This window comes from Pelophylax lessonae (genome assembly GCF_965119305.1).
Source record: "Pelophylax lessonae genome assembly, chromosome: 3".
NCBI classification, from domain to species: Eukaryota; Metazoa; Chordata; class Amphibia; order Anura; family Ranidae; genus Pelophylax; species Pelophylax lessonae.
Window position 1 is genome coordinate 495,664,693 of NC_138770.1, and position 20,190 is coordinate 495,684,882.

The 20,190-nt window shown below is 43.7% G+C and overlaps 1 protein-coding gene across 1 annotated transcript in view; it reads left to right on the plus strand.

The window, feature by feature from the left end:
* Positions 1–20,190, plus strand: part of LOC309551208 (interferon-induced, double-stranded RNA-activated protein kinase-like) — a 311,038-nt gene that overhangs the window by 203,481 nt on the left and 87,367 nt on the right. The window contains exons 18-19 of the mRNA XM_082251706.1: positions 17,390–17,512; positions 19,460–19,594. Coding sequence (XP_082107832.1) covers positions 17,390–17,512; positions 19,460–19,594 — 258 coding nt within the window. The remainder of the gene's footprint in view (positions 1–17,389; positions 17,513–19,459; positions 19,595–20,190) is intronic.

Consider the following 20,190-nt stretch of genomic DNA (forward strand, 5'->3'; position numbering starts at 1 on the left):
GTACGGCATTCTTATATTCCACGCCCTCTTTTCCCCAGCCTCAATTACATTCGTCCTTGGGACACGGTTGCCATGACAACACCGCCCTCCCATGATGAGTAACAGAGAAATTCACCAATGGAAGATAGAATATCACTTTTCCGTGATTGGTTAGAAGGGATTCCAGGAAAGAACTTCTGACAAGTTATTGGCTCTTCCGCTTGTGGAAAAGTGGGCGGTCATTGTCGTCTCGGCAACTGTGTCCAGGGCAACGAACGCAACCTGTACCCGGAGGTGTGACGGGCAACTGCGGGTGTGATCCCGGGAGAGGGACACCGGGGATGCTGAGTGACTGGCACGGGATACCAGAACAGGTGAGGCGACCTGTGGCTTCTCAGTGCCAGCCTGTAACGCTCCTGCGTTTTTATAGTGAGCTGGATTTGCAGCTGCAGAATCTCCACTCAGTAGTCGTGTAGAGATGTGTTGAATTACCAGATCCAACTCTCCAGACTCATCATTGTGGCCCGGCCTGCTTCAGCATGCAAATATACTCAATAAGATGTTCCTGGAGTGATAGGATGTATACGACAGTATAGAGGTGATGTGCTGAAGGGACAGGCGTGAGCAGTGATAGCAATGATAAGCACTTGATAGTAATGTTCAGGAGAGTAGTAGATGGTAATAGGTAGAATGCAGATAGGTTAGTAATCATGTATGGTAACAGGTGGTAGGGACAGCAGATGATATATACAGGAGAGACTAACCCAGTGCAAGGATAGATGGTAGTAGACTCAAGAGCTAGCAATCTATGTAACAGTGCAGATGATAGAATTAGTAATGCATAGATAGTAACAGTCCTTAGTGTGCAGAAGTAGATAGTGTAAGTTTGTTATGAAGGAATCCCCTGTGGGGTACTTATCACTAGTGAGGCTAGTAAGCAGAAGGGTCCGGTAGTAAGAGAGTGATCCGGTAGCGAGATACGGGATCAATAGCGAGGTTCCGGTCTGTTCCAGGTAAAGAGAATAGCTGGAGGCTCCGGCAGCATAAGACAAGGCTGTTAAGCATGCGGTGAAGATCAGGTAGCGAGATACAAGATCAAAAGTCAAGTACAAGATCAGGTAGCGAGATACAAGACCAAGTAGTGTCAGGCATAGTTGCATGTAGGCGGCTTGAATGAACAACCTGTGAGAGAAAGCCGGCGATTGAAATAGCCGCTCAGAGCGGCGCTCAGTGATGATGTCATGCGGCTTAAAGGTATATGCGTTCCACCTAACTGAAAAGGTGGGACGCAATATGCAACGGAAAATGGGCAATAAGGGTACCGAAGGTACCAGAATCTTACACAGCCCTGGCCGGCGTGTGGGGTGCAGCAGTGCAGCAATGTATACGCGTTGTATATAGCGCTGACTTATGTAGTGGAGGAGTATGCTGCTCAGCCCCAATTGATGGAACTTCCCCGAGCACTGACCGCCATCAATATACCTACCGGAGGGGGACGCAGAGTGAGGGGCAAAATAGGCGCTAAGGAAGTCCAGTGGAGTCACAGCTGGAGCAGATGCCCATGGCAACCAATCAGCTTCCATCTTCTCATTTTAAACTTTAACCCCTTCAAGACCAGGCCTATTTCTGACATTTGGTGTTTTAAGTAAAAAGCTGTATTTTTTGCTAAAAACAATTACTTAAAACCTACAAACTATATATTTATATACTTTTTTTTTTTTTTTTTAGCAGAGACCCTAGAGAATAAAATGGCGGTCGTTGCGAAATTTTATGTCACACGGTATTAGCGCAGTGGTCTTTCAAATGTAATTGTTTGGGGAAAAAATACACTTTAACCAATTAGTTAATGAATTAACATAAAGTAAAAACTGTAAAGTTAGGCCAAACTTTTTTTTTAAATGTGAAAGCTGATGTTACGCCGAGAAAATTAATACCTAACATGTCATGCTTTATAATTGCACACGCTCGTGGAATGGTGACAAACTACAGTGGTTAAAGCGGTGTTCCAGCCTCACCCCCGGTGGCGGGCGCCGCCCCCCCAAAAAGAAAAAAAAAAGAAAAAAATCAGTCACTCACCGTCACTGCCCGGTCACCTTCCCGTCGCTGAAGAGGAGTCTCCAGAGAAGAAGCCGGCGCCGCTCACCTTCCCGCCGCAGAAGAGGCCGAGAGGGAAAAGCGCCGCTCACCTTCCCGCCGCCCGCCGCCGAACGAACAAGAGGAGCGGGGGAAGCCGCTCACCTTCCCGCCGGTTCCCGCAGAACGAAGAGGACGGAGTCGGAGGAGATGCCGCCGTGACTCACAGGGCTCCAGCCTCCAGGTAAGTGCACTGCTCTCAGTCGGGCACGCACGCTAAACTCTGCATTGGGGACATGTACACTGATCAATGCATTGATGGGGCACGCACGCTAAACTCTGCATTGGGGACATGTACACTGTTCAATGCATTGAAGGGGGCACGCACGCTAAACTCTGCATTGGGGACATGTACACTGTTCAATGCATTGAAGGGGGCGCGCACGCTAAACTCTGCATTAGGGACATGTACACTGTTCAATGCATTGAAGGGGGCACGCACGCTAAACTCTGCATTGGGGACATGTACACTGTTCAATGCATTGAAGGGGGCACGCACGCTAAACTCTGCATTGGGGACATGTACACTGTTCAATGCATTGAAGGGGGCACGCACGCTGGTCACTGCATTGGGGACATGTACGCTGGTCATTGCATTGGGGGCATGTATGCGTGTCACTGCATTGGGGGCATGTACGCTGGTCACTGCATTGGGGGCATGGTATGCTGGTCACTGCATTGGGAGCATGGTACGCTGGTCACTGCATTGGGAGCATGGTACGCTGGTCACTGCATTGGGAGCATGGTACGCTGGTCACTGCATTGGGGGCATGTACGCTGGTCACTGCATTGGGGGCATGTACGCTGGTCACTGCATTGGGGGCATGTATGCTGGTCACTACATTGAAAGGGGTTATGTATGCTGGTCACTACATTGAAAGGGGCATTTATACTGGTCACTACATTGAAAGGGGCATTTATACTGGTCACTACATTGAAAGGGGGCATTTATACTGGTCACTACATTGAAAGGGGGCATGTATGCTGGTCACTACATTGAAAGGGGCATGTATACTGGTCACTACATTGAAAGGGGGCATGTACGCTGGTCACTGCATTGAAAGGGGGCATGTACGCTGGTCACTGCATTGAAAGGGGGCATGTACGCTGGTCACTGCATTGAAAGGGGGCATGTACGCTGGTCACTGCATTGAAAGGGGGCATGTACGCTGGTCACTGCATTGAAAGGGGGCCTGTACTGTGGGGTTTGTGCTAGGGGGCCTGTACTGTGGGATTAGTGCTAGGGGGCCTGCACTGTTGGATTAGTGCTAGGGGGCCTGCACTGTTGGATTAGTGCTAGGGGGCCTGCACTGTTGGATTAGTGCTAGGGGGCCTGCACTGTTGGATTAGTGCTAGGGGGCCTGCACTGTTGGATTAGTGCTAGGGGGTCTGTACTGTGGGGTTTGTGCTAGGGGGTCTGTACTGTGGGGTTTGTGCCACTCTCAGTTAGTGTATCCCATAATAGGGTGTCTCTCACAGTATATCCCATAATAGGGGCCCTGCTCCCTATTATAGGATATACTAGTACTGAGAGACCCCTTAATATGTGATATATTGGGAGAATTTGTTCACGCAAGCAAAATACAGGGGACAAAATGGGTGGAGTCTATAAGGGGTGGAGCTTCTGAGAAATGGGAGGGGTCAAAATAGAAGGGCGGGGTCTTGCACCCCCCCCCCCCATCTTAAAACTTCACCAGCCGCCACTGGGACAGAAAGACCCTCCAAGACAGCCCCCCAGCCAATCAGGCTGGTGTATGTGGGTACAACCTTCCAGATTACTGTCAAAAAAGATTTTCCTTTGCTTAGGTTGATGAGAACCATCCACCAAGACAGATTCTGCCTGACCCTGGAGCAAGAGACATAGGGGAATCCAGCGCTTGGGCCTTCTTGTTCCAAGCAGAGAGAATACTGTTCTGAAACAGTCTGGAGTGGAATTGAGCATGAGTGACTGCCCCGAAAGAGGCCATCATTTTGCCCAAAAGCCTCATGCATAGTCGTATGGGGGGAAATTTTTTCTACAAACCTTCTTAGGGCCACAGCCTTTTTTGACTGCAAAAAAACTTTTGCCTGAACTTTGTCGAGAACCAGACCCAGATATTCCAAGACTGTAGCCAGCCTGAACGGTAGAGCTACAAACTGGAAATGGCCTACTGCAAACCGCAGAAACCTCTGATGCGACTTGAAGATTGGCACATGGAGGTATGCGTCCTTGACATCTATAGAGGCCAAAAAATTTGATTTCATCCGGAACGACCGAACGGTCGGGTACTGGTTCAGTGCTTTGAGATCCAGAATGGGTCTTACTTCCCCATTTGGTTTTGGCACTGTAAAGAGGTTTGAGTAAAACCCCGTGAACCTTTCGCTGGTTGGAACCTCCACAATTACACCCTGTACCCACAGGTGTTCCAGAGCCCGAAACAAGGGTTCCCCTTTTACCGAGCACGTAGGGACATTTTAACCCAGAAACCGAAAAGGAGGAAACTCCCTGAATTCTATCATGTATCATGTAGAGTTACAGTGGATCCCATTTGTCCTGAACCAACTTTTCCCAAGCTCTTGAGAAGAGAAAAAGTCTTCCCCCCACCCGAGTGAGTGGGGGCGCCTCTTCATAAGGCAGACTTGGAGCCTGTTTTACCAGGCTTTTGGATCCAGGGTCTTTTCTGACCTTGACCCTGAATTTTCCTGAAATCTGATGGCTGAGGCAGTCTAAACTGTTTAGATACTGATACATTAGAGGGAACAGTATTACTAGGAGCCTTAAAGGATGGAATTTTATTACTCCTTTTTACCGGCAACAGGGCACTTTTCCCCCCTGAGATCTTTTGGATGTATTTATCCAGATCTTTCACCAAAGAGATGTTCCCCATGGAAGGGAAAGGATGTCAGTGGTTTTTTTACAAGGTAATTCTGCTAACCAATTTTTAAGCCACAGAACTCTGCGCATATTGACAGAGAGAAAGGCTACCTGGGAAATCTGTTGGATAGAATCTTTGATGGTGTTAATCTCAAAACAGAAAGCGCAAGGAATTTATGCCAATTCTTCCACAGATCCATCCTGGATAGAACTTTTAGTCAGTTTTTTAATATATTTTTTTAAGAACTGACAGATTCCTATATCTGCCACAGCTGGCTGAACAGCAGAGCCAGCAACAGAAAAGGAAGCTTTAAGCAAGGACTCCAGCTTTTTATCTGCTGGATCCCTAAAGACTTGGGCATTGTCCACAGGACAGTTTAAATTCGTATTCACAGAAGAAATAGCAGCATCAACAGATGGCATACCTCATTTCCTTTTGAATTTCTCATCCATTGGATATAGCAAAGAAAATCTCTTTGGAGGCATAGACAACCTAACAGGGTGATCCCAATCCTCATACATAAATTTCTCTAGTAGAGGGTGTAAGGGAAAAGCCTGAGAACTCTGCTGAGGGTGCAAAGATCCCATAGAGGAAAAAGAGGCCTCTGATACCTCCATTTAAACCCAGTCCGCACCATTTCAGTAAGGGACTGGATTAGTAACCTCTGAGACTAAGACGCCGCAAACGGTACCTCAGAATCTGAGTCTTCATAAGAGGCACCATCTTTAGCCTGCTCCTCCTCCAATTTACCCATAAATACCACCTCAATGTCTTCTGCCCATTCTGGCTGTAAACCAGAGGCCCATGGGCGGTTTTGAGAGCACAGAAGCCCTGCTGTATCCTTTCTGGGCCACTGTACAGGAGAGGATAATCTATCCCGCTTCTTCCCGCCCTGTGAAACATAAGCAATCATGCCGGCTATTCTACCTTTCAGGCCAGCCAAGGCAAATGCCAAATCATCCTTAGTAACATAGGCAGATACAGAGGGGTAGCAACCATACCTGACAAGCGCAATGCCTCAGACTGGCCAGTAGCTTCAGGTCTATCAGGAGAGGAGAGTACAGTGGGAATCAGACTAGGACTGTTCAATCCTGATGTGGGGAAACTAGGCCCCTTCCCTGCTGTGCCCCCCACCTCTCTTTCTGGAAGACATTGCTTTTAGTATAGTAAGACCCAGAAGTGAGGCCCTGTTGTCGTAGAGTATACTGTGATCCAGCACTATACAGCTATCACAGAACTATCGTTCTCCTAACCTGTCCTATGGTCACTCCCATGCCAAGACAGTCTGATCCACCTATTCTGTGTCCCAAAGATCCCGGCCAGAAACTTCCAGCAGCTTGTTCCAGCGCGATCCGGCCAGCAGCCTGCTTAAAACGAGGTGAGGGTGTCCATGTGCAGGTCCGTGATGTCATCAGTGAGCGCCGCTCTCATAGCCACATGGAAAAAATCCTCACCAAGCTGACTGGGACCAGACTACAGAAACAGGTAAAATCCAATACTGCAGAACAGCACCATCTAGTGACCAAAAACGGAACTACAGCTAGGAGAAAATGTGCTCATTCCTTCCCTTAACCACTTTACAACCGGAGGATTTTGCTGTCTTCCGTCCAGGCCACTTTTTGCGATTCGGCGCTGTGCGACTTCAACTGACAATTGCGCGGTCGTGCGACGCCGTACCCAAACGAAATTTACGTCCTTTTTTTCCCACAAACAAAGCTTTCTTTTGGTGGTATTTGATCACCTGTGCGATTTTTACTTTTTGCGCTATAAACAAAAAAAGAGCGTTTATTTTGAAAAAATAACAATATTTTTCACATTTTTTTATATGAAATTCCCCCCAAAAAAGATGTAAAAACCAATTTTTTTAAAAGTTTTTGGCCAATTTGTTTTATGCTACATATGTTTGGTAAAAAAAATCGCAATAAGCGTATTTTGATTGGTTTGCGCAAAAGTTATTGCGTTTACTAACAAAGGGAAAGATTTCTGTCATTTTTGGTGTTTTTTTTTTTAACGCGTAATGGCGGCGATCTGCGATTTTTTTTGCGGGACTGCGACATTGCGGCGGACAGACCGGACCCCTGACTGACATTTTTGACACTTTTGGGGGTACCAGTGACATTACTGCAGTAATCAGTGCTATATATATGCACTGTTACTGTAAAAATGACACTGGCAGGGAAGGGGTTAATTTTATTGGAGAGGGAGGGGTTAATGTATGCCTGGTGCTTACTGACGTGTAGGGGGGGAGGTGACTATGTGATTCATGGACAGATCGGCTGTCCAGCTATGCTGAACAGTCCGATCTGTCACTCCCTGTCACTATGGAGATCCGCCCGCTGTGTTTACACACAGCGGGCGGATCTCCAGACTCGATCCCCGACGATCGGGTAAGAGCAGCGGCGATCGCCGCTGCTCCTCCCCTGGCCCGACTCCCGCTGTGAATGAAAACAGCGGGAGCGAGCCTCCGGCGGCGCGCAAGCACCGCCCAGAAGGGGAGGAGTCCAGTCACGTTAATACTACGTGGCTGGACGGGAACGAGCCACTCTGCCGCAGTAGTATTACTGTGAGCGGTAGTAGAGTGGTTAAACCTCTTTCTAAGAGAGAGAAAAGGAATAACATACCAGTCCTGCAGCAGGGTCCTCAGCAGGACCCAGTCTTCACTCATCACGGCGAGCTTGGTCAATCCGACCGTCAACGACCGGGTCCCCCTTTTTTAATGGGGTCCACTCCCTTGGACCTCTAGAGCACCCTGCTGAAAACTCCTTGGGATAATAAAAACCAGGGTTTCATTACTAGGGTCAAGCACCCAAATGGGTCACATTACAGGCAAAACCTTGAATCTTCTCTAGCTGAGGCTCCGGTACCATTCTTTTAGAGCTTAGCCATTTGAATGGATCCGATAGTGCGCCCAATTACTGGGACAGTTTTTGAGATTTGAAGAGATTTAACAGCCATGACCACCACCTTCAAGATACTGGCGAAAAAACTGAGGTTCTTCTTGTATGGGAGGGGTTATTTGGGAGGAACTTCCTGTCTATTGATTGCCAGTGTCCATTTAGCGTATAACCCAGATATTCATTATTACCTGCTTTGTGTCCCGTAATGTATGATAAAGAAATACTGACAGTGGATAATACATATCAAAAGAGCATTTTGTCATATGATACTAAATTATAGCCCATGTGGAGGCCACTGACATTTTTTTATCCTGTTTTTCACTAGTTTTGCATTTGGCTAGGGTCAGTGTCACCACTGGTAGCATGAGGGGATACCTGGACCCTATAGAGGTTGTACAGGCAGTCAAACTCCTCCAGGATGGCACATCAATACATGCCATTGCCAGAAGGTTTGCTGTGTATCCCAGCACAGTCTCAAGAGCATAGAGGAGATACCAGGAGACAAGCAGTTACTCTAGGACAGTGATGGCGAACCTTGACACTCCAGTAGAACTACATCTACCATGATGCTCATGCACTCTGCAGAATAGTTGAGCATCATGGGAAATGTAGTTCCAAAACATCTGGAGTGCCAAGGTTCGCCATCACTGCTCTAAGAGAGCTTGACAGGGCCTAGAAGGTCCTTAACCCATCAGCAGGACCGGTATATGCTCCTTTGTGCAAGGAGGAACAGAATGAGCACTGCCAGAGTTCTACAAAATGACCTCCAGCAGGCCACTGGTGTGAATGTCCCTGACCAAACAATCAGAAACATACTTCATAAGGGTGGCTTGAGAGCCTGACGTCCTCTAGTGGGCCCTGTGCTCACTGCCCAGCACCGTGGAACTCATTCATTTGCCATTGAACATCAGAATTGGCAAGTCTTCCACTGGTGCCCTGTGCTTTTCACAGATGAGAGCAAGTTCACCCTGAGCACATGTGACAGACCTGAAAGGGTCTGGAGAAGCCGTGGACAACGTTATGCTGCCTGTAACATTGTTCAGCATGACCAGTTTGGTGGTGGGTCAGTGATGGTCTGGGGTAGGGGAGGGCTGGCAGCCTTAGGCCTGGGGGGCAAGTCTAGTCAAGTGGCCCGTTGAACTACCGAATCAGCTCACCATCCATGCCCATCTGGTTTTATGACGGGTATTGATGTTGTTATGAAGCAAGACCAATATGACACAACATGACCCCGATCTCGTTAAAGAGCCGATGCCGCGGCTCATTACACATGTGTTTGGCTGTGTCCAATCACAGTGGATCATGTGTAAATGTGGAGAGCCAGATCAGCGGCATCTCCTCGCAGGGGAGACCTGTACAGATAATCAGAGCACAGCATTACAGTGCAGCCTCAGCAATGCCCAGCAAGTGACGCCAATCAGTGCTGCCTTTCAGTGCCTGCTCATCAGTGCAGCCCATCATATCATCAGTGCCCAACAGTACTGCTTATCAGTGCTGTCTATTAGTGCCCCATATTAGTGTCTCCACATCAGTGCCACCTAGAAAAATGTTTTAACCACTTCTGGAGCAGAAGATTTTCCCCCTTAATGACCAGGCCATTTTTTGGGATTCGGCACTTCATTATTTTAATGGACAATTGCGCGGTCGTGTGACGCTGTACCCAAATAAAATTGATGTCATTTTTTTCCCCACAAATAGAGCTTTCTTTTGGTGCTATTTTATCACCTGTGCGATTTTTATTTTTTGTGCTATAAACAAAAAAAAGTGACAATTCTGAAAAAAAAAAAACAATATTTTTCACAATCTGCTATATAACATTCCCCCACAAAAAAATGCAAAAAGCACATTTTTTCATCATTTTAGGCCAATTTGTATTCTGCTACATATTTTTGGTAAAAAAAAACACCCAACAGGTGTATTTTGATTGGTTTGCGCAAAAGTTATCACGTCTACAAACTAGGGGAAATATTTCATTGTCATTTTTATTTATTTTATTTTACTAGTAATGGCGGCGATCAGCGATCTTTAGTGGCGCTGCGACATTGCGGCAGACAGGGGCGATCAGAGGGTTAAATGTGAGCCTAGGGGTGTTTTCTAACTGTGGGGGGATGGGCTTGTGAAATAAACACAGAGAACGGTTTTCCTAAATAGGAGGAACACAGGAGCTCTGCATTGATTCCAGAGAGAGCGGTCTGCTGTGTTTACAACAGCAGACTGCCATCCTCTCTTCACAGGGAGCGATCGCAGGTGGCTAGCAGCAATCGTGGACACCGGCCCCTTGGATCAGCTTCCCCGCTAGTGAGTGGGTGCGCGCCGGGGCACCCGCGATCGCTCCCCGTGAAGAGAGAACTGCGGCCTGCTGTTGTAAACACAGCAGACCTTTGTTCTCTGGAATCAATGCAGAACTCCTGTGATCCTCCTATTTAAGAACACAGGTCTCTGTGTTGATTTCACAAGCCCATCCCCCTCACAGTTAGAAAACATCCTCTAGGCTAACATTTAACCCTTTGATCGCCCCTGGGTTAACCCCATCCCTTCCAGTGTCATTAGTACAGTAACATGCATATTTTTAGCACTGATTACTTTAGTAATGTCACTGGTCCCCCCCAAAAATGTCAAAAATGTCAGTCACGGGGTTCGATCTGACCTTTCCCCTAGTTTGTAGACACGATAACGTTTGCGCAAACCAATCAAAATACGCCTATTGGGATTTTTTTTTTACCAAAAATATGTAGCAGAATACATATTGGCCTAAAATTATGAATCTTACTGGATCAGTGAAATGTCGCTCTTTGCTTCCAATTAAGTGAGTGAATTTCTACAGCATTTACACCCAGCAAAGGAGCACTTCTATCAGTGGTTTCTCTTGGGATTTGTCATCAGTAGCAGAAACACTAATTTGACATGGGGCCTAAGAGGAGCAGGAAAGTCTGACTGTGACTGGTTCCTATGGCCAACAAGAACAGTTCTGTGACCTGGGCACCACACTTTGAAACACCGCTCAAAGCCAGGAAAACAACTCTCATAGTCATCAGGTAAAGAAGGTGCAGGCTGCCTAACAAACTCATCCAAAAGGATGCATATGCAGGATTAGAAAAGCACTGCACTCCCGACTAGCCACACATCCTCTTCACATCACACGGGCTGTCTCGAGTGTGGGCGGGCACAGGAAGAGAGGGGCGGGAGGAGGCAGAGCAGATCTGTTCTCATATTTGTGCAGAGGAGGGGGAAGGTTGTTCTCCATAAGAATGGAACATTCTTAGCCCTGTGTGACAGGTGCAGCTAACATCCCTGTCACAGGACACATCGCCGGCTCGCAGCTGCAGTGGAGGATAGAGACATTCTTTCACTGCTCCTCCACTCTGTAACCCCCGCCAGAGCCGCCCGAGCACTAGCACTCGGTCAGCTCCGGTACTGCACATGCGCAGTCCTGAGCTGCCAGCACAGCGGGCCATTTACAGGGAATCAGAGTGGCCTGGGGGGAAATTGCCACTCTGCCCCCCGGCCCAGTCCGCCCCTGGTCTGGGGAGGCATATGCATGGAGGGACACACAGACCTCTACAGGCTAAACAATGGCTGACTGCCATATACTTTGTATATAGTGGGTAAAATAAGTATTGAACAAGTCACCATTTTTCTTGGTAACTATATTTCTAAAGGTGCTATTGACATTAACCACTTCCTACCCATAGAACGTTATGTAAGTGGTAATATCTGAATGGCAATTCCCTGCACAGTAAAAACAATCATAGCAGCTGTTCATCTTTATGACTCTCAGATCCTGGGCGTGACGTTATGCCGTGTTTTCCGCTGGAAAGTCTGAAATCGTTTTTTTGTTTGTTTTTTTTCCAGGTTTTCCAGCCTAGAGGAGAGGTCTTATAGACCCCAGATCACTCTGTAAAGAGGGCCTGTCATACCCTATTCCTATTACAAGGGATGTTTACATTCCTTGTAATAGGAATAAAAGTGATAAACAAAATTAAAGGGAAACTGTAAAAATAAAATAAACAATACAAAAAAAAAATATTTAAATCGCTCGCACGCACAAGCGAAAGCATATGAACGCCACGCCCGCATATGTAAATGGTGTTCAAACCACACATGTGAGGTATTGCCGCGAACGTTAGAACGAGAGCAATAGTTCTAGCACAAGATTCCCTCTGTAACTGTAAACAGATAACCTGGAAAAATTTGTAAATCGTAGCCTATGGAGATTTTTGAGTACTGAAGTTTGGCACCACTTAATTTTAAAGCATGACATGTTAGGTATCTATTTACTTGGCGTAACATCATTTGTCACATTATAGAAACAATTCAGGGAACATTTGTTTGTTGTTTTTTTTAATTCATGAAACAGCTTTTTTTCCGAAAAAAAATTATGTTTTAAAAATTGCTGCGCAAATACCGTGTGACATAAAAAGTTGCAACGACCGCCATTTTATTCCCTAGGGTCTCTGCTAAAAAAAACTAAAATAATGTTTGGGGGTTCGGAGTACTTTTCTAACAATAAAAATTAGTGTTTTTACATATAGGAGAGGAGTGACAAAATCGGCTTGGGCTGGAAGTGGTTGCATTTTCACCACATGTCAGTAACAATCCATGCAATCCATACATACAAATAAGCCAAAACAAATACATTCACAAATTAAGTTATGTGTAATAAAATGGAATTACACATGGAAAAAGTATTGAACACGCTAACTGAAATTCATTTAATACTTTGTACAAAATCCTTTGGTAATGACAGCTTCAAGACACCACCTGTATGGAGAAACTAGTCGCATGCATTGCTCAGTTGTGATTTTGGCCCTTTCTTCCACACAAACAGTCTATCAAATCTAAGGTTCTGTGGGCCTCTTCTATGAACCCTGATCTTCTTTCCATAGATTTTTTATTGGATTCAAATCGGTTAATAGGCTGGCACATTCTAGCAGCTTTTTTTTCTTTCTTTGAAACCAATTGAGAGTTTATTTGGCTTTGTGTTTGGGATCACTGTCTTGCTGAAATGTCCACCCTTGTTTCAACTTCATCATCTCGGTAGATAGAAGCAGATTTTTATCAAGAATGTTTTGGTACATTTTTCCATTCATCCTTCCTTCAATGATATGAGGTTTGCCAGTACTGTATGCTGAAAAACAGCCCCACGCCATGTGTTCCCACCTCCAAACTTCACTGTTGGTATGGTGTTTTTGGGGTGATGTGCAGTGCCAATTGACATCCAAACATGGTGTTAATTGCATCCAAAGATGAGAGAGCTTTTTGCTTTTACCCATCATGAGATGTTTCTTGTGTGACACCTTGTTAATGAGACACCTTTTTATAGGCCATCAGATGGGACTGAATTTGCACTGACAAGGGGCAGGATTATTACTAATAGATTTCAGATGGTGTCTTGGCTTTCCATGCCTTTTTGCACCCCCCTTTCTTCATGTGTTCGATACCTGTATGGATTGCGTGGGTTGTTACCGATATATGGTGAAAATTTCATGTTAACAGCACCTTTAAATATAGTTACCTAAAAAAAAATGTTGACGTGTTATTTTACCCAATATATATACACATATATATATATATATATATATATATATATATATATATATATATATACACAGTAACTCATAAAAGGGAGTACACCCCTCACATTTTTGTAAATATTTTATATCTTTTCATATAACACTGAAGAAATTACACTTTTCTACAATTTAAAGTAGTGAGTGTATAGCTTGTATAACTGTAAATTTCCTGTCCCCTAAAAATAACTCAACCCACAGCCATTAATGTCTAAACCACTGGCAACAAAAGTGAGTACACCCCTAAGTGAAATGTCCAAATTGGGCCCAAAGTGTCAATATTTTGTGGGGCCACCATTTTTTTTCAGTACTGCTTTAACCCTCTTGGGCATGGAGTTCACCAGAGCTTCACAGGTTGCCACTGGAGTCCTCTTCCACTCCTCCATGACAACATAACGGAGCTGGTGGATGTTAGAGACCTTGCGCTCCTCCACCTTCCGTTTAAGAACGCCCCACAAATGATCAATAGGGTTTAGGTCTGGAGACATGCTTGGCTAGTCCATCCCCTTTACCCTCGGCTTCTTTAGCAAGGCAGCGGTCGTCTTGAAGGTGTGTTTGGGGTCATGACACTCCTACCACCATGCTTGACTGTAGGCAAGTCACACTTGTCTTTGTACTTTCCACCTGGTTGTTGCCACACACGCTTGACACCATCTGAACCAAATAAGTTTATCTTGCTCTCATCAGACCACAGGACATGGTTTTAGTGAGCACTGACAGGCTGACCCCCCACTCTTTCAACCTCTGCAGCAATGCTGACAGCTCTCGTACGTCTATTCCCCAAAGACAACCTCTGGATGTGACGCTGAGCACGTGCAGTTAACTTCTCTGGTTGACCATGTCGAGGCCTGTTCTGAGTGGAACCTGTCCTGTTTAACCGCTGAATGGTCTTGACCACCATGCTGCAGTTCAGTTTCAGGGATTTGGCAATCTTCTTATAGCCTAGGCCATCTTTATGTAGAGCAACAATTCTTTTTTTCACATCTTCAGAGAGTTCTTTGCCATGAGGTACCATGTTGAACTTCCAGTAATCAGTATGAGAGAGTGAGAGCGATAACACCAAATTTAACACACCTTCTCCCCATTCACACCTAGGACCTTGTAACACTAACAAGTCACATGACACCGGGGAGGGAAAATGGCTAATTGTGCCCAATTTGGACATTTTCACCTAGGGGTGTACTCACTTTTGTTGCCAGCGGTTTAGACATGAATGGCTTTGTGTTGAGTTATTTTGAGGGGACAGCAAATTTACACTGTTATACAAGCTGTACACTCACTACTTTATATTGTAGCAAAGTGTAATTTCTTCAGTGTTGTCACATGAAAAGATATAATAAAATGTTTACAAAAATGTGAGGGGTGTACTCAATTTTTTGAGATACTGTATATTGGCATTTTCTCAAATATGATTGCAGAAATGGAAATACACATTTAAATCTTCACAACATCAAAGATTCCACAATAACACAACCTTTAGATGAATAACTAAAAGGAGCCTACTTTCCTAAATAAAAATTAAATTTTGGAAGATTGAGTTGAAATACAGTATTTTTGTACTTAACCTCTTAAGCCCCTGAAGATTTTACCCCCTTCCTGACCAGGGGGTATTTTGCTTGAATTTAACAGGCAATTGCGCGGTCGTGCGACGCTTTACCCAAATTAAATTGACGTCCTTTTTTTCCCACAAACAGAGCTTTCTTTTGGCGGTATTTGATCACCTGTGCGCTATAAACAAAAAAAGAGCGACAATTTTGCAAAAATAACAATATTTTTCACATTTTTTTATATGAAATTCCCCAAAAAAATGTAAAAATCAAAATTTTTTAACATTTTAGGCCAATTTGTTTTCTGCTACATATGTTTGGTAAAAAGAAATCGCAAAAAGCGTATTTTGATTGGTTTGCGCAAAAGTTATTGCATTTACTAAGGGAAAGATTTTTGTCATTTTTATTGTTTTTTTTTTAACGAGTAATGGCGGCAATCTGCGTCTTTTTTTGTGGGACTGCGACATTGCGGCGGACAGATCGGACCCTTGACTGACATTGTTTACACTTTTGGGGGTACCAGTGACATTACTACAGTAATCAGTGCTATACATATGCACTGTTACTGTAAAAATGACACTGGGAGGGAAGGGGTTAACTTTATTGGAGAGGGAGGGGTTAAGTGTGTCCCTAGGGGCATGCTTCTAACTGTGATTGGATGTGGCTGTGTGTGTAACAGCACAGATCAACGGTCCTACATAGCAGAACCGTATGATCTGTGCTTTTACACAGGGAAGAATGACAGGCGGCTTTGTTTACATTAGCCGCCTGCCTTTCTCCCTCTCCACCCGACGATCGCGAGTGACTGGCGGACATCGGGTCCGCCGGTTACACGCGCGGGCTTCTTAGGGTACGAGTGGGGGCGGGAGCGCGCCTCCGGCGGTGCGCGCTCGCCCCCTATTGGCTCCCAGGCTAGTGACGTACTGGTACATCACTTTGCCTGGGAGGGGCTGACCGCCACCGTATATAGTCGGGCGGCGGTCGGCAAGTGGTTAAGATATGTTTATTGATTAGATACAGCCACAAAAAACAAAAATCACAGCAAACATCAACTTGGCTCAAACTTGCTGAATGCTTCTTTAAAGCTTCTTCTATTGTTTCATTTAGGATCCATATTAATTTATACTGTTAAGAATATCAATAACAAGCAATGCTGGTGTGAACAAGCCAGAAGGATATGTTAAACCTAGATTTTTTTTTTTACATGTTTACCTATTTATTACCGGTACTTATATAGCATCATCCATTTACTCAGCGCTTTACATATATATTATACAATCACATAGGTCCCTGCCCTCAAGTAGCTTAAAATCTAAGGTCCCCAACTCACATTCATTCATACACATACTGGGATCAATTTAGACAGGAGCCAATTAACCTATGGAGTGTGGGAGGAAACCCATGCAGGCACAGGAAGAACATGCAAACTCTAGACAGGTTGTGCCTTGGTTGGGATTCAATCCTAGTGCTGCCAAGCACTTAGCCACTGTGCTACCCGTTAATGCAACATATACTGTAGAAATGGACATACACGTTTAAAGAACAACACCTGCATTATAGTGCTCTACAGCAGATAGATGTGAATCGTCTGTCGTAGTGTGTGTTGCTTTTCCAAAAAATAGTGCAGATACATTTTTGAGGCTTGTTGGTTGCCCAAAATGCAATGCGCAATGGTGCACAAGAAAAATGCACAAAAAAAAGAGCATGGAGCACACAGGAGAGTGTCAATGGACATTTCATGATTTCATAAAAAAAAAAAAATTAAACAGTTGTATGCATTGTATTAGAAAATATGTAATAGACTCCACAGTCTCACTACTCCCAAGCTTTTGCCATTCCTCACTGTGGGCCTTCTTTGTACCAGGCCCTAGAGTCCATTCCTGCTCTGTACTGTACAAACACTGTGATAAAAGCAAGGTCACAATCCAATGACATTACTTCCTTCAAAATCATCCTATTGAATCATAGTCAAGAAGGGCGAAATGTGCTAGAGGGGCGGGTCTCCCCTCCCCTCTCCTCAGGGATCTAAATGTGCAATGTTTGTATAAAAAAAAAAAAAAAAAGATTTTGAAGGAAGTGACATCATTGGAGTGAGACCTTACTTTTAACATAATATACTGTATGTGATTGAACTATTTTTCTGATGATGAATGCTGTATACAGTATATACTTTTATACTTTTTATATACTTTGATACATTTTAGTGAACATTTGTCACTACATAAGTGTGTAGCTCACATATGTGTTTGCCTGTGTCAAGATGGATATTGTGCTTGGCACAGTTCTTCATTCATTTGTACATGCAAATAATATAGTTGTAGGTAATTGTACAGAATAATATGTAAATATTTAACAAACTATCAGTAATGAGGTAAAAAAAAAAAAAAAATTTGTTTTTGTTGTGTCAGTCCACTTAAAGATTTTAAGGATATCCGTTTACTAGCTTCGGGAACATTTGGCCGTGTGTTCAAAGCAAGGAAAATTCTGGACGACATGGACTATGCTGTGAAAGAAATACCTGTAAAACACAAGTAAGCATTATGTATATACTGGAAATTAGCTTTATGATTGAAATTAGCTTTAAATGGAATTTGATATGAGAGAAATATGAAGATTGTAAAGCAAAATACATCCCCTGTGGTTGTGAAGCTTTACGATATCCACCGATTATCTTATTTACTATTTGTCAATTAGACCTAAGCTCAATGTCTTTAAAGTTTGAGTGCCGGTTCAAACTTATTGCTGCGAATGCGATGCGTTCTAAATAGTCTCCAATCGCATGCATTTACAAAATACATTGAATTCGTGACGGTCGTTCACATCTATGCGTTGCAATCCAGATGCGAATGTGATGCGATGATAAAAAGGGTCTTGTGCGAGTTTACAGCGTTGCGTTGCGAATTTAGTCTCCATAGACATCAATGTAAATCGGTCTGGACTCGCATTATCAGTTCAGATATGTGCGAATTCTTATGTGCGAATTCTTATTTTTTGTTTGATTTTCCCCTCAGCTCCACCCCTCCTGAGCTTAATTAACATAATCAACGCAATCAAATTTTCATTACAATCGCGCTGGTACTATTGAAAAACATAAGGTAAACTCGCACTGCAAATTCGCATTGCAAGCGCAAGCGCATAAGTGTGAACCGGCACTAATACTGCTGTTTTGTTTTCTCTTATGTCGTTTTGCCCATGCAACTGCACTGACTTGTTTTGTAAAATTAAAAAAAAAAAAAAATATGAAGACTGGTACTGCTGACTTCTCCTTTGCAAACATCTAGTTGCCATCATGTTGATGCTTTGGCTTCAAAATGTTTTGGTGTAGTGGATGCAGTGGTCCTTATTTATATTTTATTTGCTAGCGCAAGGAAATTATTTGGTTTGTCTTTAATATGTTTGGCCCAGAACTAGGAGAAGTATAGACACAAGGAATTCTGACTTTTTTTTCCATCTTTTATTTCCTGCATAGGTGTCAGTAACTCAGAAATATTCAGAATATAGAATAGTAGCTAGTAATTTTAGAAAGCCAACCTATTAATTTCTCTGCTTATTCGTGTTCCTTAAAGTCATATTAAAGAATGTTTTTTTTTTTAGTTAAAATAAAAAGAGGTGATACGTACTTGCTCTGTCCAAACGTATTGCTCAGATTTGCGTATGAAACCATGAATTGCATTTTTCAGCTTTAGAGTTTTGTTACAAATTTGGGAGATAATCATCTAAAAATTTTTACTTCTTTTGGGGATGTAGGGGATTTAAGTGGTATGATCTCTGAGCTTGTTCCCAGGTCTTCATACCTTCTGCTGCCATTAGGAGGTCATTCCATGATATCTATAAATTCTTTTTCATGTTATATACATTCCTAATAACAGGTATCATTGGCTATGGTATGTCATGTCATACTGTAATGTTTTGCTGCATACCTTAGGCTCCATTCACACCTGGGTGTATTGTTTTCAGGTGTTTTTTTGGGGCGTTTGGGCGTTTTTCAGGCGTTTGGGCGTTTTTCATGCAATTTTTTCAGGCGTTTTTGGAGGCAGGCATTTACATCTAACAAAAACGCTGGTAATCAGCCCAAAAAAAAGCTCATGTACTTTTTTGAGCTTCAGGCGTTTTGCTTCAGGGGACAAAACGCCCAGATGTGAACAGGGGCCATTGAAATGAAAGGGATTTTGCTTGTTGGGCGTTTTGGATTTTCAGAGATGAGCGTTTTATGAGCTGAAAAATGCTCGGGTGTGAACAGGGCCTTAAAGAACTAAAAAAAAAAAAAAAAAAAGAGGTCTTTCCACTCTTTTTTATGGATTTTTATATTACGGAGAGTAAAAAGGTAATTGGATGACTTTATTCCAGCATGTTATTATTGAAACCAGTTTTAAATGGTATATCTCTTTTTTATATATAGCGACCTTTAATTATTTTGTTTACTTTTTAAGATTTTCTTAGCATTACTTTTCATGATACATTTTATATTGTGTTTTTAGGCGTAAAAGACATGAAGATGAAGTAAAGGCTTTAGCTCGTCTTGAACATTTAAATATTGTGCGCTACTTCAATGCTTGGTGGGCGAACAGCCCTGTCACCATCTTTGACAGCAGTGAAAATAGTTGTAGCTCAAGGTACCTATTTTTTTATATTTCGATTTACTTACCCAACTTTACTGTGATTATTTTAAATCAACCACTGAACAATGCTGATCGCATTTGTACAATATAGTAGATTTTTAACCCACTCTCTGGTGGTATAATGGTAACATTATTGCTCTCACTACTTAATATCCCTCTAAGTAAGACCACACAGGATAGTAGTGTCATGTACCTGCTCCACTGCTCGGACATCCACATCATTAGGGTGCACAGAACACTAAAAAAGTGCTCCCAGGGTGCCCCAGTTATTTTAGAACTCTTGAGGAACATTCTATCTACTCCTGCAAAAATTCACTTTAATGAATCTAAACTGAGCAGTGTAAATCCTACATCATATTCAAAGTTTCAAGGTAGGATTGAACCTGACTAGGGGCTAAGAGAAACTTCTTAGCAGAGATCAGCTCAGACGTGTTTGCACGGGAGTCTGAATCTACCTGGGCTGTCCTGTCAAGAAGCTGTCACTGCGGACAGCCAAAAGGGGGGGGGGAGTTATTCCCTTCCCCACAGCCACACGCATACAAGGGGCAGGAATATGTGAGACAGGGAATTTGCACCGCTTATGATTTTGC